The following is a 25,254-nucleotide window of genomic DNA, read 5'->3' as shown; positions in this document are numbered from 1 at the left end:
CAGGGCAGGCTCCCAAGCTACACAGAGAAACCCTATCTCAAAAAGCAAAAAATAAATAAATAAATAAATAAATAAATAAATAAATAAATAAATAAATAAAAATTCTCATCCTATTACTGAGCCAACTCCCCTAGAGTAGACCGCCAGACTTGAGAAAGAACCAGAAAACGGGAGAGTGAGAGGGCCTCAGGAGAGAGCACAAGGCAGAGTTACAGTCTCGGAACTTGGAAACCAGGTAGAGAGTGGTCTCAAATGGGTCCTATCTGCTACATGCGGATGTGTATGTGGGGAGGGAGCAAAAGATGGCCTTCTTGTCTTTCAGATAAAAACAGGGCTAGGTGGCACAGCACTCAGGAATAGAGTAAGTGTGACACCATGGGATTAGGCCCTGCTGGTGACATCTCTGCCCTCGGAATCCCCATGCCTCATTCAACCTGAGCCTGTCAGAGCCCAGGTGTGTCATCACAAGGCCCTCATACATGTTGAGAACGAGCAAAAGAGCTCGTGAGGATCTGAGGGTCGTCAGGCCTGGCCCGGGCAGGGAACTCCATCCAGGCGAAGGGACTCGAGTGGGGAGCTGACTTACGGTTTTCCCCCCTTTGCCGATCACCCGGCCAGCTGTCGACGAAGGAACTCGGATGTGGGCTTCCAGCTTCACCTCTTCTTTGGGATTAAAGAAATTTTCTTCTTTCAGCTTCCCAAAGATCCGTCCCTGAGCCTGAGAAGAAGATGACTGGTAAGGGCTAGCTGCCGCCACACTGCTTTGTGGGGGCTGTGCAGGAACCAGGAGTCTCAGTGATGGGGTGTATGGGGTCTCTTCCGGGCACCCGGGCAGCTGCACAGCTACTCAGCCTTACAGAGCCGGGACGCTCATGCGCTGAACAACCTCACTCTACCGGAATCTGGACACGCTGCCAAGCCTCTTGGTTTGCATGCGATTACTCCCTCTAGGGAATGCGTGTCTTGGCTGGGAGCAACTGGCGAGCCACTAAGACTGCATCCTTATTTCCATATCCCCAGCACCTGTAGCTTTGGTTGGCTGAATTTGTTCAAGGCATTCTTAACTCCCCTCCACTGTCTGCTCACTTCTCTAGTCATCGAAGGAGGTAAGCCGATGGTGACAGCATTTGCTGAGTCTAAACATGCTGCTGGTTTTGTTTGTTTTTGTGGTGCTGGGAATCGAACTCACGACCCTGCACCTGGTAGTGAAGTCATTACTTCAGTATTGTACTTGGTAGTCAATACGTGTGGGCCCATCACCACCATCCAGAATATTCAGGCTCCTCCCCCATTGCCCAGTGCTGGCACAAGCCTGTAATACCCAATTTCTCAGGAGGCTGAAGAAAAGAACTGCAGGTTAAGGCCAACCTGAGCAATTGAGGGAGACCCTGTATCAAAATTTTTAAAGAGGGCTGGAGAGATGGCTCAATGGTTAAGAGCACCACCTGCTCTTCCAAAGGTCCTGAGTTCAATTCCCAGCAACCACATGGTGGCTCACAACCATCTGTAATGAGATCTGTGCCCTCTTCTGGCTTGCAGGCAGAGTACTGAGAATACTGTATACATAATAAATAAATAATTAAAAATTTTAAAGAATTGGAAGAGGGTTAGGAATGTGGCTCAGCAGCTGAGAGTTTGCTGCCCCCTACGTGTGAGCCCTGGGCTCAATTCCCAGGACTGGCCTATCAGCAGCTAGCTGCCACCACCATACAGTTCAGCTCCCAGGATTGGCCTATCAGCAGCTAGCTGCCACCCCTTCTTGCATACCAGGAACCATGACCTACAAGCTCTTGTTTCTCCGGGTTCATCCCTTGGTAGAATGCATTGGGTAAATCATTCTTTTTTGTGTCAAAATAATATTCCCTTGTGTGGGTATACCACGTTTGTCCATTCATTTTCTAGCTGAAGGCTTCTGATTCCTTATGACTTCAATTATTAAGGGCTGAACTCTTATAAATCAATACACGTTTCCAACTTTTTTTTTTTTTTTTTTTTTCGGGACAGGGTTTTTCTCTGTGGTTTTTGGAGCCTGTCCTGGAACTAGCTCTTGTAGACCAGGCTGGTCTCGAACTCACAGAGATCCACCTGCCTCTGCCTCCCAAGTGCTGGGATTAAAGGCATGCGCCACCACTGCCCGGCTCCAACTTCTTGAAATTCAAGTTTTAATGTTCCTAGAGGAACAACATCAGAAACAAAGCAAAGCTCCCTATAGAGGAACTCTACAGTGCTACCAGAATTCTCTTACAGGCTGCCAGAGTACCCACTACAAAAAGCTTCTCCTCGGCATCCATTTTAACACCCACGACGTGAGGGGGACCTAAGCCACCCAATCAGAGACATGCTGGAGGTACTACCATCCCAACTGGGCACCTACAGATGACCCACCTCTCCGTGGACAGAAGGCAGAGCACAGAGGAGCAATGAGGACCCGGAGGGGGAGATGGACACGAGGCCACCACAGGCGAACCTCAACACCAGCATGATCTTTGGCACTGACCTTGAACTGGGCTTCAGGTGGTCCGGTGATGATGACCATCCTTTCGCTGACATCCGGACCTTCTGCCGGAGCTATCTGCAGTTCGAGAAAAGGAACACGCTGAGGCCGAGCCCCTCTGCTTGTCTGAGAACATGCTCACACCAGCTGATGACAAGGCTTCCGCCTTCGAGCTCCACACTGACACAGTGACATTTCTGCCCTGAGTCTTAGGAAGTCATGACCTTAATCCTCGGTATCAAATATGAGTCTTTGGCTACCCAGGGCAGGGCAGGTCAGGTCTAGCTACTGCCTGTCCCTGCAGTGAGCCCCCTTCAGCAACTTGCCTCTTACCCCAGTCAAGTCCTGTGAGATAAGGGGCTCTGTCAACCCCCTCGTCTAGAGAGAAGGAGGGTTAGTCCACGCCATCTGACCAGTAGAGCTGCAGGAAAGGTTAGCCTGGCTCTAACACTCAGTTCGCAGAGGAACCAGCCGTAAGTGACGAGGAGGCAGAGCAGGTATGGCTGTCATTGAGTGACATTTCCTTGGTTCCGGTCATGGCTCTGCAAACCCTTCTCCTGTGCACATCCCCACTCATCAGCTAGCTCTTAATCCCGTGAGATTACAAACAAGGACCTCACCAATAATTTGGCTGGAGGTCTGTGGTGGTCTAAGAACGGCCTGCCGTAGGTTCATATATTTGAATGCTTAAGGAGCGGCAGCTTCAGTCATGTGATTCCGGCTTTAGAATCAAGGATACAAGACAGGTGTTGGGAAATTTCCCTCTGTGACTAAGTTACAGAGACCAGGCATGTGCCAGGGCCCAGACAGGCCATTGCATGAAGCTGTGCAGGCGAAGCCTGGATCACCTTGGAGTCCTCAAGATGTTGGGGACGCCAGAGGAGAGCTACTAACAGGTGTGGAACCAGTCCAAGAGAGACAAGCTAACATCAGACGTGGAGATGCAGAGTTCGGAGTTTGCCCAGTTTGCTTTGGTCCGGCACTTCCTCACTGTGCCTCTTCTCCTCCCTTTGCTGCCTCACCGCAGTGTCAAGTATGTGATCTGCTTTTGATTTTGGTTTTATAGGGGATTACAGTTAAGAGACTGCCGTGAGTCTCTGGAGTGTTATACAGTGTTGACGCTGTGATAGACTATGGGGACTTTTGAAGTTGGACTGAATGCATTTTTTGCATTATGATATGGCTACAAGTCTATGGGGGTAGGGGGTGGAATGTGGTGGTCTGAATATGAATGGCCCCCAGAGGTTCATATTTGAATACTTAGGGAGTGGAACATCGGTAGAACACTGGCTAAGACATTTTTATATTATTACAATCATTACATTTTCCTCCCAGCACATTCTGACTTACTTAAAAAAAAATCTTTAAAGGAGAAGAGGAAGGAGGAGGAGGAGACAACAAAACCGAGCTGGACCTGGCAGTTCATGTCAGCAGGAACCTAAGGGTGAGCCAGGAGCTACAGGTGAGCACACCACGCATTGTGCAAGGCCCGACATAGTTCTCAACTCTGTTCCTCAGAGCATTGCACAGCCGAGCACAGCGAGAACAGCTGCAAACCACACTCCCGAGATGGAAGCAGGAGAATCAGGACCTCAAGGCCATATTGTAGGCTCCACAGGGAAGCTTGCAAGTAGCCGAGGCTATGAGACCACGACTCCCAAGCAAGCAAGTAAACAAACAAAAGAGGAGGAACACAGTCTGTTACAGGGCCGCTCAGGCAGAAGGAACCCAGGGTCAGGGAGGTTCCTTCCCACTGCTGTGTGAGCATACTGTCTCCAAAGCTCAGAGGAATGATTCTGTTTTCACCCATCTAGGCTCTAAACAAGGGTCTCCCCTAGGACCTCAGAGTCCAGCACTGAGTCCCAGCTTTCTTGGGAACACTCATCCATAGCACGCTGGCACCTGCACTGATCTAGAAAGAGGGACCCCTTCATCAAGGCCTCTGAAGACTCCTCTGGCCTTGACTACTTACTCTGTGGCATGAGGACAGATGGGAGCCAAAGATAAAGAATGAATAGGGAAGCTCAAGGACCATGGCAGGAAGTTATTTCTGCGTGGCAGTCACAGTCTGTCCAGGGGATGGAGGCTGGGATGGGCTAGCCCTGCGGCAGGTGGCAGGAAGCCCTGTCAACTTCAAGATCCAACGCCGGCACTAAATCCTTAACTGAGAATGCTGTGGAGTGATGTCTAATGGACTAGTCACCTCTGTGCCTGAACTCCTCCTGCCCCTCTGCATTTCCCTGAAGGCGCTAACTGGGAATGATCAGTAGGGTTGCTATGGGAGAAGGCAGTCATGGAGCAGAAACAGGACAATCACACTCTAGTTCTGTGGCCTTGGGTGGACAGTCAGACTTCCTGGGCTCCATTTCTCACAAGCATTAGCAGGTGGGGAAATTACTGCTGTGGTCAGCCATAGGAGATGCTTATTGCTAGAAGTTAATGGGATTTAATCTATCCAAGAGCTAGGCTGGCTTAGGCTTCATTTAGTCCCTATTCTCTCCATGGCTCACTTTCCCCAATAAAGTGGGGCAGGGGTGAAAGGGCCCGCAAAGCTCTTTAGTCCAAACTGTCTCACTGTGGTCCTTCAGCATTCCTGACCACAGCACCGAGCACCAGCAAAGATCTTCTGGGTGCAGCCAGCCTGTTCTCATCCTCGCTTTCTCCATCAGCTAGGCCAGGATGCAGCCTGTGTCAAGCCACTGGGCAGAGCGGACCCCACACCCACATGGCAGCCACCCTGGTCTAGGCTTCACCCAGTTCAAATGTGAGTCTTTAACTGCAGAGACAGATGCAGTCTGAGAGTCCAGCAAGGTGCAACTCTTCCCCAGTGGCACTGCAGTTCTCATTCTGCACAATTCAGGAAGTTTTTGTTGTTGTTTTGTTTTCCCTGTCATACTTTCTGTGGGAGAAATTCCAGCTCTCAGGGAGAAAGTGTAAGTATTCTTTCTCTCCAAGTCATGAAACTTGTTTTCGTAATTCTGGGTTGTCTTATAGTAGAGAATTATTTTCCATAGCAATGGCAAGTATTCCATGGGGTTTGCAGCGTCTCAGCGGAGCAAAGCTCCAGGCAGGCCTGCGGCAAACTATCCCTGACAATAAGGGAGGCAGAATCCGGGACTAACTGCAGCCACTTCTGCACACAACAGTTTTACAAACCAAGAGGACTTCCCTAGCCTTCTGCTCAGTCCTAGTCTCTTAACAGGGGATGCTATCAGCCCCATCTATGATTTTATCAGCACTTTCCAGAAAGCTCTTCCTTCCATTTCTCTTCTCACAGTCTGTAAATCCTTGAAGCACGGACTAACAGCAGCTCGGATGTGCTGAGTGCTAAGCACAAATGCTCATTCCACTCGAGCACACGCCCTTAGCTTGGGATAAATCTTCAGTCTTCTTTTATCTTCTTGGGAAGAGTGGACAATGCTAATCCCCGGAGGATGCGGTTTGGTCATTACTCGTAGCTTTCTTCTGACTTAGTTGTTTGGTCGAAAGGAAAGGAGTAAGATGAAGAATGGGAGGAGATTCTGTCTCTGGGCAGGGGAGGGAGATTGTAAGAATTGTCTGGCACAGACAAGAGGAGGACCATGGGGACAGGCAGCTGGTGGCAAGAATCTTACCTTGATGGAGGCTCCAGCAAATCGAGCCAGCTGTTTGATGTGCGCCCCCTTTTTCCCGATGATAGCACCCACAGCCTGGGTTGGGATGAAGAGATTCACAGTCTCCTGCTCTGGGTACTAGAAAAGAACAAGTGTACAACTGTCCCTCTAACCTGGCACCTCATGGCCAGCCAAGTAACCCTGAGAGTACCAGAACGGGAAGGCCTCACTACCCGGGGAGATGGCCAGAGACGGCCAACCCGGCACGTTTGATCTTTGTGTGGCCTGGTACTCTGTATATGAACCCAAGCAGGACAGCATGAGCCTATGAGCACCTCTGAGCAACCGTGTTTGCTGGGCACAAGCATCTGCCCTTTCCTGGGTTCTCTGACATACACAGATTTAATGCACACGTTTCCTGTGCCTTCATCCAAGAACCAAAATGGTTATTTTGTGACGGTGTGGTGGATTAAAAAGTGCTTATCATGCAAGCCTGATGACCCAAGTTCAACCCCTGAAACCTGCCATGGAAGGAGACAAACTGGCCTAACCTCCACATGGTGCCATGGCCCGCTCCAGCCTGCATATATATAGTAATACGTGAAACAGTAAAAATTTATTAAACACACCTGGCCACAGAGACAGCTGTCCAGTCTGTCCCATCACTAGGACTACCAATTCACAAGGAGACTCACCCTGCTGTGCCCAGGCCCCACGAGGGAGGGGGGCAAGCCATCTCTCCCTGGAAACCCCAAGGAAAGAGAGGCTCCTGGGCCAGGCTGCCAATACTTCTTATGGGAATGATGTTGTCTTCAGTTATTAGACTTTTAAGAATTCCAGCAAAATGAGAAAAAAAAGTCTAGTGTGGTGTAAGCCTATGCACATGTTCATGAGTATACATACATGTTGGAGGCCAGAGGCTTTCTCAGTCACTCTCTACCTTAGTTTTGACAGAGTATCCCATGGAACCTAGGCTTGCTCATTTAGCTAGACTACCAGGCCAGTGAGATCCAGGGATCCTGCGACTACTTCCTCAGCACAAGGAGCACCCCACCACACCTGGCTTTTATATGGGTGCTTAGGATTTGAACTCGGGTCCTCATGCTTGGATGGCAAGTACTTTGTCAGTGGAACCACATCCCCTGCCTACTGCAAACTTTTCTTTAGCTTAGTAATATTTCCTAACTGGTTTTATTTCTATTGTGTTTTTAATATACTTTTAAAAAGTGTGTGTGTGTGTGTGTGCGTGCGTGTGTGCGTGTGTGTGTATGTCTATGTAAGCACAGGTGCCTACAAAAGCTAGAGATACTGAATCCTCTGGAGCTGGAGTTACCAGTGACTGTGAGCCACCTGACTTCAGCCCCATTAGAGCAATGTGCGCTCTCAATGACTGAGCCATAGCTCTAGGCTCTTGTTCTTTAAGTTAGGACTTTACTCTGTATGTAGCTTAGTCTGGCGTGAAAGTCACTACACAGCCCAGGCTGACCTCAAACTCTCAATCCTCCCACCTCGCTCTCGCAGTATTTAGGATTACCGAAGAGGCTCTGCACTGAGTGTGAAGCAGGGTGGCTTGCTGCATCACTCCTGAGACAGTCTAGAGTCACAGCAGAGAATACTGTGACCATTCACAGGCCTGTTCTTCAGGGGCTATGTGGGACTGGGCCATGGAGCAGGAAGAAGTGTGGCTGGGGCACATGCGAGGGGCACTTACGGAGTGATGATGCGGGAACGGGCCGAAATGGTGGTGAGGGTACAGACTGGAGAAATATCCGGAGTGGGTCTGCATACAAAAGAGGCAGGCAGTGAGTCGGCTGTCTGTTCTGTGCAGCACACACGCTCTGCAACCAGCAACACTGTCACATCTACAATGTGTACCTCTGTGTTCCTAATCTCAGGTGTCACCTGGTTGCAACAGGCCCTAGGAATGCAGCTTCTAAGACAAGCCTTGCTCTCTCTAGTTCAGCCTACTCACGCTCTCACTGCTCCGACCCACCTTTTGGTGCCGACAGGGCTAGTGGCTCCTACATTATGGGAGAATTACACGTTGTACATTATAAACAACAGATCTCTGGGGACAAAGGCCAAGAATTATTCAGAACAAGCGAATGTGATCCAGGGAAGACAGACCAGTTAGCAGCAGAGATCAGAAGGAATAGAAACTCAGTTTGGAGAAACTGAAAGTGAAGGTAAGAGAAAGGAGCCAGACAGATAAAGGCACTGTGTGCAGATGTGGGGAGGGGAGGGGAGGGGTAAGAGGGGAGGAGCTGGAGGGCAGATGTGCACTCATGAAGCAGAGTTAGCTATCGAAAAATTGAAAATCAAAAAAAAAAAAATCAAAGTTGAAACAGTAGCTACTTTTTAATTGAATACCTACGGTATAGCAGGGACTATGATATTTTAAATCTATTTATAAATTTGTAAACCTCACAGTGGTCCTGCGAGACAGAAAGCTATCCAAGTTCACACACACTGAGCAAAGCTGCATTAACTATGTTTCACATACGGCCACATAGTAATTCAACAGCACTCTCACTGTGACCACCAGAATGATGGTGACAGGCACGGAGCATCAAGGCACACAGCCCTGCCTGACAGGAGATGAGCATGTCTTCCACTGTCCCAGTCTCCAGCTAGACTCAGTTCCAGATAAGACTCACTTACGATTCCTTACCAACAGAAACAACTGTTCTTTTGAGCTTGGAGAGAAAAGACCGAGTTATGAGCACCACGCAGGGCTTCCCAGGTCCTAGGATAGGGCGCCACACCTGCAGCTCCAGGGCTCACGCCCTGGTACAACTGAAGAGGCTGCAGTAATGTCTCTGCCCACAAGAGGGGGGCCACGAGACCAGGGTCTCAGAGAAGCTTGACCGCTTCGAAGGTAGGTCAAGAGGGAACTGCCTCTTTCTGAAGACTCTCTGGGAAGCAGGTGGACCTCAGCCCTTTCTCTGTGCAGGTTCTATTCTGGGGTGTGGCTGGTAGAGGGGAGCCAATTCCTGAGCTTTTCACTCAAGGCTCTAACCAGGGGAAACGGGGCCTCTGCCTGCTTCTGGCCCCAAGCACTGTTCCTTCAGCTCTCATGGCAAAAGCGATTCCTGTAAATCATGATTCTAGCGCCCATGCAAGGCCAAGAACGGATCTAGAGCGCCTTTTGTATTCCAAGTGTTCAGGGTCCTAACATGAACCACGTCAGTCCCACCCTGGGATAAAGGAGAGATTGTTAAATTAGCTGTAAACCGATAATGAGGACGGATTCCTTTTATCCCTACGTCGGAGCCTCAGGGCTGCTAGAAGGAAAGAATTCTGAATTCAGCAGCCCAAGGAGTCATTTCTAGCTGAGACTCAGACCTACACAAGCCTGAATCTCTAGCTTTTTTACAAATGGGACCATTTTTCATAGCTTTCTGAGTCCCCTCCCCCCCGACTCAACTGCCTGTATCTGTGTCTGGCCATCTACTTTCTGAGTCCCCCCAGACTCAAATGCCTGTATCTGACTGTGTCTGGCCATCTACTTTCTGAGTCCCCCCCAGACTCAAATGCCTGTATCTGACTGTGTCTGGCCATCTACTTTGAGTCCCCCCCAGACTCAAATGCCTGTAGCTGACTGTGTTTGGCCATACATTCACTCACTCAAAAGCTTTTGAGTACCCACCGTGTGGGTGACCTTACTCTAGGAGAGAGGGACATGAGGGGACTTACGGTCTATTTGTGAGGCAAATGCAAAAAAATAACTTCAGAGAAGTCTTGAGACAGTGGCCACAAAGATGGAATGAGTGAGAAGCCCAGGGGCAGCAACTGTGAGACTCAGAGACCAGGATCACTTGCAGCCCTGGGTAAGGAGTATGCGGAGCAGCAGGGTCCTTGGGAGGTCAGGCCAGGATGGTTGGTGTCTTTGAACATCAGACATAAGGCTAGTGTGGTGACTACAAAGGCATTCTGAAGGACATGGGAGAAAGCAGGTGGTTGAGATCATCCCTGGTGAAGATGTGGACTGACCTCAAGTACTCCTGGGAGCCAGGAAGTGTGGGCTGTTTTAGAAGTGTAAGCGAGTGCTTATTACAATGAGCAGGTGTCTACGGTGGCAGTTCTCTTTCCCACCTCCCCATGCTAGGGTGGAGTTGACAGCATCCACTGGGATGGGATTTTCTAATTCTGCTTCCTCTGGTGATCAGAACGATCTGCCTGTCCGCAAGCAACTTCCTCTTGACACTGGGCTCACTGACCCAATCCTTGTATGAGGGATGTGTGTTGTGTGTATAAAACATATATATAATTAAAAACCTTAGCACATTATGAGTATGTGGGGGAGGGGCGGTGATTTCATGAAGGTGACAGCTAGGTGTGTCCCACAAGGGGACAGCGGCAGGAGGTCTTAGCCTAGTTTGACTCTGCTAGTGGGCAGACAGAGTACGCGGCAGACACTGTGAACACTGGCAGGAGTCACCATTAGTTCAGCCACTTTGCTGGAAGAACTGCAGAGTCCAGGGTACAGCTCAGAGATGGCTGACCCTTGAATCAGGAGAAACCAGAGACCGTCAGTACGAGCAGTGAGGAAGGCATATGGGCGGCCCAGGCCAGGCTTATGTATTATACTCAAGGGGTTCAATAGCTCTGATGTGACGACAGACTCATCCCCGGCTGAAAAGACAGCAGGTTCCTTCTGGAACCAGAGACAGCGTGGGGCCAGGACAGGCAAGGAAGAACTTGGACAGGTTCCAAGGCTAGGAAGGTTTAGTGTTCTGTCCCAGACTGTCAAAATGTCGCTATCCCCAGCAGCTTATCCACTCTGGGTTCTCTTGGGACAATTGAGGGAAGAGTGTAGCACGATTAATAAAAACTCAGAGATAGAAACTGGGGTTCAACCTGAAGATACAAAAAGCAAAACAACCAGCCACTGACTCTTACCTCGACCTCAGTCCGAAATGGCGATCCTGCCTCCCAGAATCTCAGAATGAGACTGTGTGTGAGAGCGTCTCCTCCGTTTTATAATCCTCTCTAGGACTGGGATTAAAGGCATGCACCACCCAGTTTCTATGGCAAACTAGTGTGTCTACTGGGATTAAAGGTGTGTTACCAGTGCCTGGTCTGTAAGGCTGGCCAGTAGGGCTGTTTTACTCTCTGATCTTCAGGCAAGCTTTATTTATTTATTAAAATACAAATGAAATGCCACTGCATAAGAGGGTATGGGGGCTAGTAACTAAGACTAGAAGCAAAATGAACCTGGACCTTTGGCTGACTCTGCAGCCTGAGATATTTTCCCCTTATATCGTTACTTGCAGAGTTCATTGCAGTCACTGGTCTGGTTCGAGGCCTCTGGTTTCTGCTACACAATTGATGCTGGGCCCTCACTGGGCTCCTCTGGTTTTCCTTCTGTTTCCCTGTGTTGTGGAAATCCTGCAGATTTGGGTCTACAGGACCGCTTCATGTGTTCCAGCAGGTCTCAGATCACACATAACCCTGGTTCTGGGTCTGGGTAGATGCGGGGTTGGCCAGCTGGCCAGCTCTCCCTCGTCCTCAACACCTGGGTGAGCTCTCCTGCATTGCCCTGGCTAGCTCACCACTTGCAGCTGTGAGCAAGGGGCGGGGCAGTTCTCCTTTCTTGTCCTCAGGGTTGGTTCTCTCACATCTACACCTTCACGGCCAGCTCTACTGTGTTGTCCAGGCGAGGTGTAGGGGCCGCTCTCCCCAGTGCTGCAGCTGGTGAGGGGCAGGGCCAGCACGCAGAGGGATGGGCGCAGGAGAAGGCATCTCTGTCCTGCCCATGCCACCACATAACGGATGAGTAGTACAACAGTTGTCCCATGCTAACGTTGGGCTGGCTCACCCACACCTCTGCCAACAGGATGGCTGCAGCCTGAGATCTGAACATGCCTGGAGCAGTCTCAGGGGAACACTATCAATAAACTTCCCTAAGGACTCACTAATATATCCTCTCGAGTTCACTAAATATATGAAAGTGCAATTACATCTCATTAGGCATGTATAAGTCAGTGGGGAGAGGGGAGGGAGCAAGGCTAATCAACAGGCCGGGTGAACAAGTTCAGAAAGAGAGCTCCCAGAATGCAGGAGACACTGCAATAACAAATGGAATCCCTTATCTGCAGTGGCATTTCATTTGAATTTTAATAAATAAAGACTGCCTGAAGATCAGAGAATAAAACAGCCTTAGAGACCAGGCAGTGGTACCACATACCTTTAAACCCAGGAGCCATATTAGTTGCCATAGAAACGGCACATGCCTTTAATCCCAGTCCTAGAGAGGATTATAAAATGGAGGAGACAGCTCTCAGACACAGTCTCATTCTGAGATTTTTGGAGGCAGGATCTCCATTTCTGACTGTGACTGTGTAAGAGCCAGTGGCTGGCTGTTTTGCTTTTCTGATCTCTGGGTTTTAGCAGGAGACTGGACGTGTGTTCCACTGTAAGTACCTCCCCAGTACCGCAGAAACGAGGTGTGCTGTCAGGTGCCTGTCATCAGGGCACTGAGGTCAGGTAGCAAAGCAGAAGCACAGAGTTGAGGCCAGCCAGCACTACAGGGAAATGCTGCCAGTAAATAAATAAATAATGGAAAAGGGAAACTCTGCAAATCTTATTAGGAGATTAAGAAAGAGTCCGGCGGTGGTGGTGCATGCCTTTAATCCCAGCACTCGGGAGGCAGATCTCTGAGAGTTCAAGGCTAGCCTGGTCTACAAAGTCAGTTCCAGGACAGCCAAGGCTACAAAGAGAAACCCTGTCTTGAAAAACATTAAAAAAAAAAAAAACTAAGAATACAAACATATAATATTAGGAAACAAAAGAGACAAAAGACCACAAGATTGGCCATTTAAAAAATGAAGCAATCTGTTATGCACCACTTCAAGGTGCTGTATCTAAAACAGAGATAAAGTGGATTTCCCTCTTGCGTGGAGGGCAAACCCACAGCCCTGCACGTGACAGGCAAGCATCCTCTACTCAGGTTCAGCACAACAACTGAAAGGGACACTTTGATAGACTACTACAAACTAACAAAGCCAAGTCAGAAACTTTCTAAAGAAATGGGGAAAAAAAAAAAAAGAAATGGGGAAAAGTTATCTTTTTCCAAACAAAGTTGCCAGGTCAAGAGGTTTTATGAGTAGGATTTATCATATCTAAAGGAAAAAAAAACCAGTATATTTTCCATTTTGTCAAACAATAAAAGCTGCCATCTTTCCAACTCATTCTTTGCAGAAAAACACAAAAACAAAAGCAAGCTTTCTGTTGAAACTGCCAGATGTCATAAAACGCTAGTTCTACACATACTTCTACACAGACACAGAGCTCAGTGGAAAGGGACGAAGTGCAGAAAGACGATGAGGTAGGCTGAGGAACAACTGGAGGGGGCAGGAGGATCAGCGGCTCAAAGCCACCCTCAATCACAGAGTTAGCGGGAGGCCAGCCTGGGCTATAGGAGACCCTGTCACAAAGAATCAAAAGCAAAACGAAGTAGAGAGCTGGATTTCAAGCTGACGATAAAACAGCATATTAATAACTTCCTTTGGGAAACTGGCTATTCCCTTGGAAAAATAATAAAGTTAGATCAAAATCAATTCCCTGTAAAATACAATATAAACATCCCCCAGAAAAACCAACGACTGAAAATTAGTATAAGGAAAACATTGTTTACAATCTTGAATGAAGGGGCTTTTTCCTTAGCAAGACATGAAAGGCCAAAAGCCCAAAAGAAAACACCCCATGTTTGGTTCGTATTGACTTATCTATTTCATTTTGAGACAGGGTCTCACTATGTAGAGACCAGGCTGCCTGGAACGTCTGGAGTCTGTCCGACCCCCTCAGCCTTCCAAGGGCTAGGACTACAGGCGTGCATCGCCATTCACAGACTAGGAAAACATTCCTCTATGCTGAAAAGGCCTGCACAAATTTGGTCTAAGAGAAAGCTGTATACTCATTTTCTACTGTAATTTCAGCTATCAAGGGCTTTAACTTTCAGACCAATGCTACAGAGCTCCCTATGCAGGAAGTGAGATGTCTTAAGTGTCTTTTAACGGTTGGTTATCACATCTCCCAGCAAAGATAAAGAACGTGAACACATCCATCCCGCGTGCTTCCGCCACAACCCCTCCATCACAGGCACACGTGCAGTTCCTTTAGTTTAGAGGAAATTGGACAGAACCAAAGAGATGGTCTACAGGGCTCCCAAACACCCAGGAAGCTCCTGCAGGTCAGTCAGGATGTGCTGGGCTTGTGGGCATGGTGCTAGTCTATGCCTGTTTTGAGGGTGTGAACACAGGGGCCCCCAGGAGCCACTAGCCATGCCTACACCAGGGAGCAGAACAGAGTTCCCTTGCCCATCTGATTCTCCCCCACTGAAAACAGCTTACACACAAACAAGTGCTTGGAGAAGAAAAAATGGGGGAAGGCAGCCGTGGTGTGGTGGATGTCTTCAGCCCCCATCTGGAAACACACTAATCTTGAACAACGGCTCTGAGTAAGAGCAACAAGCAGGAAACAAACCATTCACGTTTCTTTCGCTGAGAATTACGAGTCAAACGATACTTACTGAGAACCTGCTATATATCAGACGGCGTGCGGTTTAGAAGCGAACACGCTAGCATTTTCTTTTTAAAACTTCCTTTCAATAAAGGTGGGAATGTGTATGCATTCAAGAATAATCCAGGTACCTTAACATTTAGATTAAATAACAAGTACGCATGATTACTGTTTGAAATAACAACTTTTTTCTGTTTGTGTTTTGCTCTTTTGGGACAGGTTTTCTCTGTAGAGCCCCTTCTGGTTTCCAGGAACTTGCTCTGTAGACTAGGCTGACCTTGAACTGCCCCAGCCTCCTTAGTGCTAGGATTAAAGGTGTGCTCCATCACTGCCAGACCAACAACTTTTAATTTTATCAAATGGACCTTGGGAGGCTAGAAAGATGGCTCAGAGGTTAAGAGCACTGACTGTTCTCTCAGAGGACCTGAGTTCAGTTCCCACCAACCACATGGTGGCTCACAACCATCTGTAATGAGTTGGGGTTCTCTTCTGGCATGTAGGCAGAACATCATATACATAATAAATAAGTAACCCTTTTTTTCCCCCTTTAAAAGGACCTCCACTTAGCGAATTGGTGAGCAGTTCCTTTTCTCTGCAGCACGGCACTTACCACGCTTGAGTGCGCAGACTCAGAGCCAGGGCCAGGGTCACTTCCCACCATGAAGACAGGACTGCAAATAAAAGCTTTTACCTTCACTCAACACTGCCTGGAGGTGCCCCACATGAGTGACCCTCAAGACACTGAGCTACTTACAGCGAACGGGTGGTAGGGGACACTGGGGGGACCTCCACGGGGCCCTGCTGGTGGAGGGAGCACGGACAGTCCTGTTGAAAAGATGCCAAGTGCACTGAGGTTCAACCCTGGGATTAGATTGGCTTGTTGCTGGGAACAGAAATGAAGAAAAAAGATGAGGGAGAGAAGGCCGGAAGGGCCAGGCTTGCAGCGGTCAGGTTCACTTCCTGTCTGCATAGCACCCCTGCTTCCCGGTCAGCTCCCCTAGGTACCTGAACTTCTTCACCTTGGACTGGGTGTAGACAACAGATCCCAACCTGTATATCTACATCTCTGACTGTGGCCAACGACGCCTTCACTAGCTGCTTCCTACCCCAGCAAATCCTGCTCCCTGAATACCCTGTGCCCTTTCACTTCTGGACCCCTGCACCCTGTTGTTGCTCCTTGTTCCCCTGCCCAGGTGTCCCCCATCCCTCCCAGTTGACATGGCCTTTCTAGGCTCTCCTCACACTCCTATTTCCTCAAAGACACACAACAGAATCAAAGGCTCAGTGCCTGGCTCCTGCCTCACTTCCTTGGATCAGCGGCCATGTACTTAGAGCTGTAGGACAGTACCTGACACACTAGTACACAATATTTGTTCAACGAGAGCAAACAACAGTCTTTTCTAGTTCCCAAGGACGGGTCAGCTACTTCAAGAGCTCACTGCTTGTTTAACATTTCAATCTAGGATGCTCATCAGGGTTGGAGGTGGAGAGATGCTGGCCCTATGCCGGCCTGTGCCCAGCCTGCCCCATTCCTTAGCTTTCTAAACATGAGGCAGTTTCTCTGTGAGTAAAGTCACCCTGGAAAATGATCCTTTTCATACGAACGCAGAACAGCAAACCCGGGTCCCCACGCTGCCTGTTAAACCCTGGTGTTTGTCTCACACAGCATGGATCTGACACAGGTACCTAAGTGACCCGCTCTGGATAGCGACGCGCAGGACACCCACACCTCTTCTGAGTCTAGCCAGGTGTTCACGGGAAGAGATGCTTAGCAAAGAGATCAAGAGTCCGCAAGCAAAGAATGAGATGGCCAGATGACTGCCACAAAGGTGTCCACATGGGGTGCTCTCCATCCTGCCTCAGTCACTGAGGTGATGGGGGGGCTGGAGAGGTGGGGCTGGGATGCCGACATGAGAAAGAACGGTGCAGCATTGCTGTGGGGAGGTGGGGCTGCAGAACAGACGGCTTTGTCGCTGTTTATTCCCCTGTGAAATGTTCGTTGGTGGGATGGGAAGTAGAGGAAGGGTCAAATGAAGCCAAGAGGTCAATGAGGTTGATAACCGTGGAGGCTGGGTTGTGGCCTATGACGGCTGATCGAAGGACCCTTTCCACTCTCAGAAAATTATAGTGAAAAAGGAGACTTTACTCTTCTGAGATGATTGAGTCTGGGCTTTGCTGACGGAGAAATAATTTCAACAATTATAAAGTGAGAGATAAGAAATAGGAAGAATGTGTGGTCTTCTTCAAGTGCCAGAGAGCACTTAAGTGGGTGACAGCATTTACTAGGAGAACTAAGAGCGTCCACCAGCAAGCGAGAGACGCCAATCAGAGTTAGGCCATTCCCTTCCTCCCTCAGGCTTGCTTCAGACAGATCTGCCCCCAAGCAGCCTATACAGACAAGGTCTCTATACCCCATGATGCCATTTGTTCTGACCCTGAATAATTAACTCTAGGCCTTACATATGCTACACATATATTACCACAGAGGCAAACCTCCAGCCCAGTCAATTTATTTACATATATATATTGGAAACAGAGTCACACTATGCAGCCCCAGCTGGCCTGGAACTCATTATGTAGAGCAGGCTGACCTCGAACTCAGACATCCACCTATCTCTCTGTCTCTCCAGTTCTGAGATTAAAGGTGTGTGGTCACCAGGCCTGGCTAAAGTATATACTTGAAATTTTAAAGAGAGAGAAGACACAATAATATTATACGAAGTTTAGAAAACAGGGGAACCCACTTTCCTGGCTCTCTAACTTTTACTCTGGTAGGCAGCATCCAGCCCTGTTGACCCACACTACTTTGCACATCTATGTGTAGCCCAGCTTTGGCATCTCCCTTTTCTAACACATGTGATCATGAACATCATCCCACTTTATGGTCTGGAAGGTATGATTTTAGCAGCTCACACTGATCCGTGTTTCCCCCAGCTTACCGACATCTTTAATCCTAAGAAGTCTGAAGCCCTTCCCTCTTCCCTCTTCCCTAAGCTCCTCAGCTGAAGGACAGCTATCCTTGCAGAGCCTGGGTCCTGGCTTAGCTGTGGGGAAACCAGCAGAAGGGGAAGAACTGGATGCTTACATTAACGGCCAGCATGTCGTTTTCAAAGGCCTCGCGCAGTTTCTTCATGATCTCTATCTCAGCATTGGCACAAGCGTCAATGGTACCCTTCACCGTGATGGTTCTCTCAGGGTTATATATGCTCAAATCCTGTAAGCTGGCCAACGGGGAAAAGACAGGAAGAATAAAACTCCAGACCACAGGCACATCTCAGTAAAGACTTGATTTCTCCTAACACTACAGCATAGAATCCTGCTATCTAATCTCAAGTCTTACTAGTGACTTTCATTATATACAATCTATGGGCACAGACTATGGATTGAACCTCAGCCTTACACGTGCTAGGAAAGTCTTCTACCTTTGAGCTATATCCCCAGCCCCAAGTCTTACTTTGTATTTTGAGAAAGGTCTCGCTAAGGCTCTCCTTGACTTCACTGTGCAGCCAAAGCTTGCTTTGAACTTTTGGTTCATCTGCCTGTTCTGAGAGCCTGGATTACAGGCTGGTGCCACAGAATAGACCACATTTTTTATTTTAAGATTTTCATGGTGTTGGGGTGGGCCCAGAGTCTCCCTGGTGCTGGTGAGCACTCTGGGGACTGTAGAGCCCACCCGTGGGTCAGTTTCCATGGCTGCTCAGAGAGACTATGGCATGGCATGGACAAAAGCAGAGGACAGGAAGGCTCAGTCAGCTGCTCCCGCAAGTAATAGTCTGAGGGGTGACTTACGATGAGATGGTTATCTTGGTCCCTGTCTCATGCTCAATTTTCTTCAGATTTCTGCCTTCTTTGCCAATAAGTCTTCCAACCAAGCCATTGTGGGCCAAGATTTTCAGAGGAACCTCTTCAGCTCTAGAAGACAAAGCACATTCATCAACACTTAGGACAGACACTCTGTCTTCTCCTGAGCCATCACCTGCACTTTTTATGAACTTCTCATAAAAAGTTCTTATGAACTTTTTCTTTCCAAACCTCAGCTTACAAATCCCGACTCAAACGAGCCACAGGCTAACTCTACTTCCACTTTCTACTCACTAGTAGCCAGATGGCAGAGTGAGTCCAAAGGTGGCCTGGCCAGGGGGAGCTACATAACAAAAATAGAATCCCATAAAAATCCAGCAATCCCACTTCTGGGCATATATAAAAAAAAGAAATAAAAATCATGATCATTTGTGACTTGACATTCACAGCAATATCACTGAGAAACAGCCAAGGCGCAGCAGTATAATCCAGAGGGGCGGGCACTTTATGTGCTACACCTGGAGGAACTGGGGGACTGAGCTAAACCAGCCACAGGAACGCAGAGCCACATGACCCATTCACGTCAAGTTTCTAAAGCAGTGGTTCTCAGCCTTCCTAACACTGCAGCCCTTTAATACAGTTCCTCATGCTGTGGTGACCCCAACCACAAGATTAGTTCTGTTGCTACTTCATAACTAATTTTCTATTGCTATAAATATCTGATATGCAGGATACCTGACACGTGACTCCTCTGAAAGGGTTGCTCGACCCCCAAGAGGTCACAACCCACAGGTTGAGAACCACTGGTCTAAAGTAACCCAGTTGGTAAGAACAGCAGGTGGACAGGGAGGCAAGAACAGGCAGCCAGAGCTGTTTCTTTCGTAAGAGTGTGAATGAATATATTGTTAGGTGTATTTTAACACAATTCTTCAAAACATTTAAAAAGGAAATGACGGCCTTCCTCTCAAGTTTGGGATACCACTCTGTGGTGATACAAGGTCTGAGTTATTGTAAGGAAAGCAAAGCAGAAAAATGTCCCAGATCTCTGAGCCCAAGGTTTCAGTGACATAAGAACTTTTTTAATTTTAGCACTTCATGCTATGTGACGATATGTTTCTTACTACTTTGTATTTTCTACCCCTTCAAAATGGAAGCGTCTGAGGGACACATTACCACAAGGCAATTAGTACTGCAAGGCACTCAAATAAGCAATCTGGCTAAAGAGGCTGCCCTAGGACGCACACCCTCAGAGGGCGGAGGAGCCTGTATCCCCTGCTGGGTCCCCAGTGCACACAGCAACGTCCAGCACATGGTACATGATACATGCTTGGCAAATGGAAAGGAAGTTTTAGGGTCTTATCATGTGTCCCTTGCCTTTTACTCTCCCCCCGGGCCCTCCAGTCACTCCCTGTGTCCCTGAATGTTGGGTGAGTGTCCTCATGAGCAGTCAGCAGGTTGATTTCTTCCTGCTGCGTTTACTCCTGCCCACAGCTGTAGCTTCAACACGCAGCTCAGGCGTGCATGGGACAGCTGCTCAGAAAAACTCACTTCGGACATGCGAACTCTTATCTATCTCGGCTCTATAGGACATCTTAAAGCCCCCATTCACACATCCACTTTGTGGCCATCTCCTAAGCTGCACACAACTAATCAAAAGAACTGAGGAGACTGTCATTTGTAAAAGCCTCAGTAATTTAAATCAAAGAAGGGTTCCCTCAAATCGAGCCATGACATCTGGGGGACTTCCAAAAGTCCCAAGTAAAGCAAGTGCTTGATAACCGTTAGGCACGGGGCTAAGCCCTGTCTGTGATGTGCTAACAGATTGGCAATGTTGCTCTTTTTAGAACGTTCTAGTCTTAGTTTTGCACATCACACCTGCTATTATTGGCCAAATGAGTTTACTACTCAGTCCACGCCCTGCTCCTCTACACAGCTCCACCACTGCCCACAGGCAGATTTGGAAGACCGACAATCTTTTTAAAACTACAGATAAATTTAAGGAAAACCCAAGCTGCTGGGTACACTTGTGAGGGATTTTTCTTTTTTCGAGACAGGGTTTCCCTGTGTAGCACTGGCTGTCCTGGAACTCTGTAGACCAGCCTGGCCTCAGACTCAGAGATCTGCCTGCCTCTGCCTCCTGATCATTGAGATCAAGGTGTGTATCACCACCACCCAGCTATTTTTCTTAATTATACGAAGTGGGAAGATCCACCTTTAATTGGGGCCACACTTCTGCTGGCAGCCTGTATCAGGACTTGGCAGAAGGAAGCCTCTGCCTTTGGCCTGCGTGCCCATGCTCTCACTGGCACTAGGGTGTACTTCTCTGGGAGTCCATATACTGAAGACCATCTGAGCCATGCAGCCTCATGGACTCAGCTGCTGGACTCTTGGATTTCTTATTGGTAGACAGACATTGTTGGACTAGCTAGACCACAGCCTGTAAGCCACTCTAGTAAATTCCTTCCCTCCCTCCCTCTTTATATATAATATACACACATACACATATGTGAATCTATACATATATACAGAATATATTCATATACAAATATACATATATATTTCATACACACATTGTATATGTAATATACAGCATATACTGACATTGTGTCACATACGTACATGTCTACAGTATATTATGAATGAGTATATATGCATATGTATAAATTTATTCTATCAATTCTGTTTCTCTAGAGAACCCTGAGTAATAAAAACATGATCCCTCCACCTTTATTAACACACTTAGAGCTTTTTTAACATATTTCTTTCTTTTTTAAAAAATTCTTTCATATATTACATCCTGATCCTCCACCTCCCCTCTCTCCCAGATCCACCCTCTTTCTATCTTCCCTCAGAAAGAGCAGACCTCCCAGGAACATCAACCAAACACAGCATAATTTGCTACTACAAGACCAGGCACACATTGTCACATCAAGGCTGGACGAAGCCATCCAGGAGGAGTAAAAGGGTCAGGGACCATCCCGGCCGGCTCTCACTGTTAGAAAGAGCACCAAGCTGCTTAGTTATAAGGTATGTGCAGAGGACCTAGGTCAGACCCCACAGGCTCCCTGATTTCTGCGAGCCACCATGAGTCCTGGACAACTGACTCTGTGTGCTGTGATCTCACGGAGCTTTCTTCATCTTACAGCACTGAGTGGTCTGGGCATTGTACAAACTTACAGTTTGGTCTCGTCAGCCTCTTTCTGCATAATTTCAAGGATCATGCGGCACGCTTCAGATGTCCCTTCTGGGGTGGCATGGATGGTGACGGGCTTCTCTGCGGCTCCAGAGTTCTCCTTTCTGTGGATGTCTACCCTATAGGAAAAGAATGAGGAGCCATAGCACAGATCCGATAGGGCCTCAGACACAACAAACACAGCCCAGCCAATACAGCGAGGACAGAGGAAATGCCATCAGCACACTTGCAACGGATGCTGCGATCCAAGCAGGTCAGTGTGCAAAGGGGCTCGTGCCAGACGTAAATTCTTTGCCGCTCTGGTCAGAAGTGGGCCATTCTGACAGCAGTGCTGAGGATCAAGGCACCCAGCCAACTTGTTAATAAAGTCAGCTTGGTTAGTGAAGCATTTTGTGTGGCCTTGCAAATGTCCATGGAAGTGAAGGGTGAGGTGAGAAGGACCAGTTCTGACCTCTGCACTGAGCACAACTTTTTAAAAGCCTTATGTGAATCCAAATTCCAGCACCAGATTCAAGCAAGCTTTATGTGTCTGAGCATCCACAGAGGGACAGAGGAGGGATGGAGGGACAGAGTGGCAGAGGCGTGCTTCTCTGCCTTCCTGAGGTTTTGGTTCCCTTTCTACTGGCAGTCTGCTTTCCTTCCAGACTCCTAAAACTATTGATCTAACAGTCTGTCAGGCTCCTTTGGGGCCTGTTGGCTTCATTCACTTTAAGAAATCACACAACTGATCGCAGCCCCTTTCCCTCGGCTGTTAGAAAGGGCCCAGTCGTCAGTCTCTTTCTCCAACTGGGCACAAACTTTAAGAACTAGTTTCACTTCCCTGAAACTTAAGCCACCTTGCACAGTTTTTGGAAGCAGAACAGAGATAACTAAGAATTACTTGGGAAAGGAAAGGCCGGTTTTTAGGAACCACAGCCAACAACTTCCAGTCTGATCTCAGCATTCCCCCTGCCCATCAGCGTCTACAGCTGGGACTTCCTCAGACACTGGAGCGACTTCCCTTTCAGCTTACAGGACGCTCACTGACTGGAGTAAGACACACCAGCTCAGGGATGAGTACTTGCTGGCAATTCGGGGCTCTGCAAATGCGAGTTCATTTGCTCTGCCCAAGTGTTTGCATTCTCACAGCAATCCTGGTAAAACACTGTGGCTTCCTTTTTCACAGAAGCAACCGAAACTCAAGGAGGTGAGACGTTTTATCAAAACTTGAACACAAGTCACTGTTTTCAAGTCTTGTATCTTCATGACAGTGTGCCGTGGTCTTACGGACACATAAAAATCAACAATTGTACAAATGACTTGGCCTGCTGACTGCCACCTCCAGTCCAGTCTCTTCAAACAGAAAATCAGACAAAGCCCCATACTTTCTTGTTTGGTACAGCAGTGACCCGCAGCTTCTATAGGCGACAACCTAGACAGTCTAAAGCACAGCTACTCCACTGCAAGGCTGACCCAGCAGAGGGTGAGAGCCCGGACCAGAGCATCCTATAACCAGAGCCCCTCTCGGCTGCTGTGGAACTAGGTATGCTCATGGAACACTAGCACAAGGGATCATCCTTCCTGGAGGTCCGTTAAGTGTTCTTTCAGAGAATGACATACATCTTAGCATGAACACTCAGACAGTCCCCCTGAGGTGAGTCTAGTCACAGCCTAGGGAAAGAAGCACTGGTCCCTACGACACAGCCTCCTGCTACAGCACCAAGTGACCTGAGGATGGGGGGAGTCAGGAGGCAGGCGACCCCTCAGAAGGAAGCGGAGGGAGCACCTGGAGGCACATACCGGGACTGGGTCTGTTTGGTGATGTTCTTTATGGTCAAGCCCTCCTTTCCGATGATGGCACCAACGAACTGGGTGGGGACCAGGATCCGCAGCGGGAAATCAATCTGTCTGGCCTGAGAAGAGCTCCTGGGGCTGTGGCCTTGCTCCCGGGAAGAGTGGTCCCCATGCTGGACTCGCTGAGGGGGTGAGGAGGAGTTCACCTCTTCATCAGGGATGTAGGAAATCTTGAAGGAGTAGTTCTCAAACTGATGTCCACTTAGCTTCTCGATTGCTCTGCAACACAGCAGAACACAGCAAGCTTATCCGAGAGCGTGGCAAAAACTCTAGAAGGCGGGAGGGTGCACTGACTCACCTTGCTCACTAGCCATTTATGGGGTGCCTGTGCCAAGCACCAAGGATACAGGGGTGAGCAAGACTAGCCCGTCTTGGGCCTGGAGTCTCAACGATTAAATAAGTTCTCTCTCAGCATCTAGATCTAGGTGGCTAAGACACAATTCTGCTGTTTGCGTCCCTCCCGTCCGCCCCGCAGACTAAACCCTCTTTACCAACAACTGTAGGTGTGGCTCCAAAACTATTACTTTCTTTTTAACCACAAGACATCTTCATGATTATTTTAATCGTATCACAAAATTCAAATATATTTGAGAAATTCAAAAACACATAAGCACAAATTAGGAAAACAATAGTTTCCTTGTCTTTATTATATACTATTTATTAAAATGTACCAAAATAAATATATTATTTCTAGTCCTTAAAAATCAGTTAACACTCTAAATATTTTCCATTATCAAATATTTTCTATAACTCATTGCCCATTCCACTTGACACAACTGTAAAGTGAGGTCAGCCCTTCTCCGGGGTCACTGTAACTTTTGCTAGGGCCAGCCTCCCATTTAAGTTTGTGAACTATGCCCAGTCTCTTGAAGATCACATGTTGTCATGGGCACCTCTGAAGGTATAGCTTCTTCTCTAGGGCAACTCCTAGAGATTAGATAGCCCAGGGTCTGTCTGGTAACGTTTCAGTATCTACTATCCTACAGCAGTTAGGGTGTATTTATGCCCCCAATCCTCAAGGCTACAGACTATCTAAAAATAACTATTATGAACAACAAAACTTACTTCTGTATTTTAAAAATTTTACATGAAACAGAACAATGCCCTTACATGTTTCTGCAGCAATCCTACTCGAGTAACGCTGAGGGTTTGTGAATTCATTACAAAACAGAAAACTTAATTCAATGAAGGCAAGCGAGTAACGTGCAGATCCTACCCAAGTGGCACTGGGCTATGGCTGTGATGGCCAGCGGTGGCATAGCCTGAGCCTGCTGGTATGAAAACGGGTTCACTACATCTTCACGTGTGCTGAAAACTGCACCAGCACCGAGGTTATTCCCTCCCTTGGGAATGGACATACGCAGCCACGAAATATGCCCACCTGTTACACTTCTAAGTTACTCTGGCCTAGGAGCCACTTCAAGGGCCTCCTACAAAAGAAACGTCTTAGCTAGGCATGGTGGTACAAGGCTATTAATCCCCACCTCAAAACAGCCCAAAAAATTAAAAAGAAACTTTTTTTTTTTGCTATTCTTAAAAAACGTAATCCCATGTCTGTTAAGAATAAACTCTAATCATTACTGAAGTAACAGAGTAATGAACAGAGTAAGAGTAGGGGTCCAAGCCAGGGTGGAATATTCCCAGGTAACCAAGCCTGCTGCTGTCAAGGAGGTGAATTCTTCTGAAAATATTATACACAGGAAAAAAATAAAACACTATTGTTTTAGTCTACATTCAGTGAGTGTGGCTGGCAGGCTGTACACATTCCTTGTGGAAAACAGAGTATGCTCCAGGTAAAAGAGGCCCCCTGAAGCTTG

The 25,254-nt window shown here is 48.0% G+C and overlaps 1 protein-coding gene across 5 annotated transcripts in view; it reads right to left on the bottom strand.

Moving 5' to 3' along the window:
• The window catches only part of Igf2bp2 (insulin like growth factor 2 mRNA binding protein 2), a 111,912-nt gene that overhangs the window by 3,473 nt on the left and 83,185 nt on the right, over window positions 1-25,254 (bottom strand). For 3 of the 5 annotated variants that reach the window (XM_050146551.1, XM_050146554.1, XM_050146555.1), the window contains 9 exons: window positions 23,384-23,656; window positions 21,589-21,723; window positions 18,400-18,522; window positions 17,696-17,831; window positions 15,365-15,493; window positions 7,799-7,867; window positions 6,109-6,225; window positions 2,498-2,572; window positions 587-718 (listed from right to left, as the gene is read on the bottom strand). In XM_050146551.1, the coding sequence (XP_050002508.1) occupies window positions 587-718; window positions 2,498-2,572; window positions 6,109-6,225; window positions 7,799-7,867; window positions 15,365-15,493; window positions 17,696-17,831; window positions 18,400-18,522; window positions 21,589-21,723; window positions 23,384-23,656 (1,189 nt within the window). The remainder of the gene's footprint in view (window positions 1-586; window positions 719-2,497; window positions 2,573-6,108; window positions 6,226-7,798; window positions 7,868-15,364; window positions 15,494-17,695; window positions 17,832-18,399; window positions 18,523-21,588; window positions 21,724-23,383; window positions 23,657-25,254) is intronic. The other 2 variants (XM_050146553.1, XM_050146556.1) reach the window with 1 other exon arrangement.

Source organism: Alexandromys fortis, unplaced genomic scaffold (genome assembly GCF_014885135.2).
Source record: "Alexandromys fortis isolate MF-2015 unplaced genomic scaffold, M_Fortis_MF-2015_v1.1 scaffold_56, whole genome shotgun sequence".
NCBI lineage: Eukaryota > Metazoa > Chordata > Mammalia > Rodentia > Cricetidae > Alexandromys > Alexandromys fortis.
The sequence above is the reverse complement of the archived record's forward strand: the minus strand, read 5'-3'. Positions and strand labels throughout refer to the sequence as shown.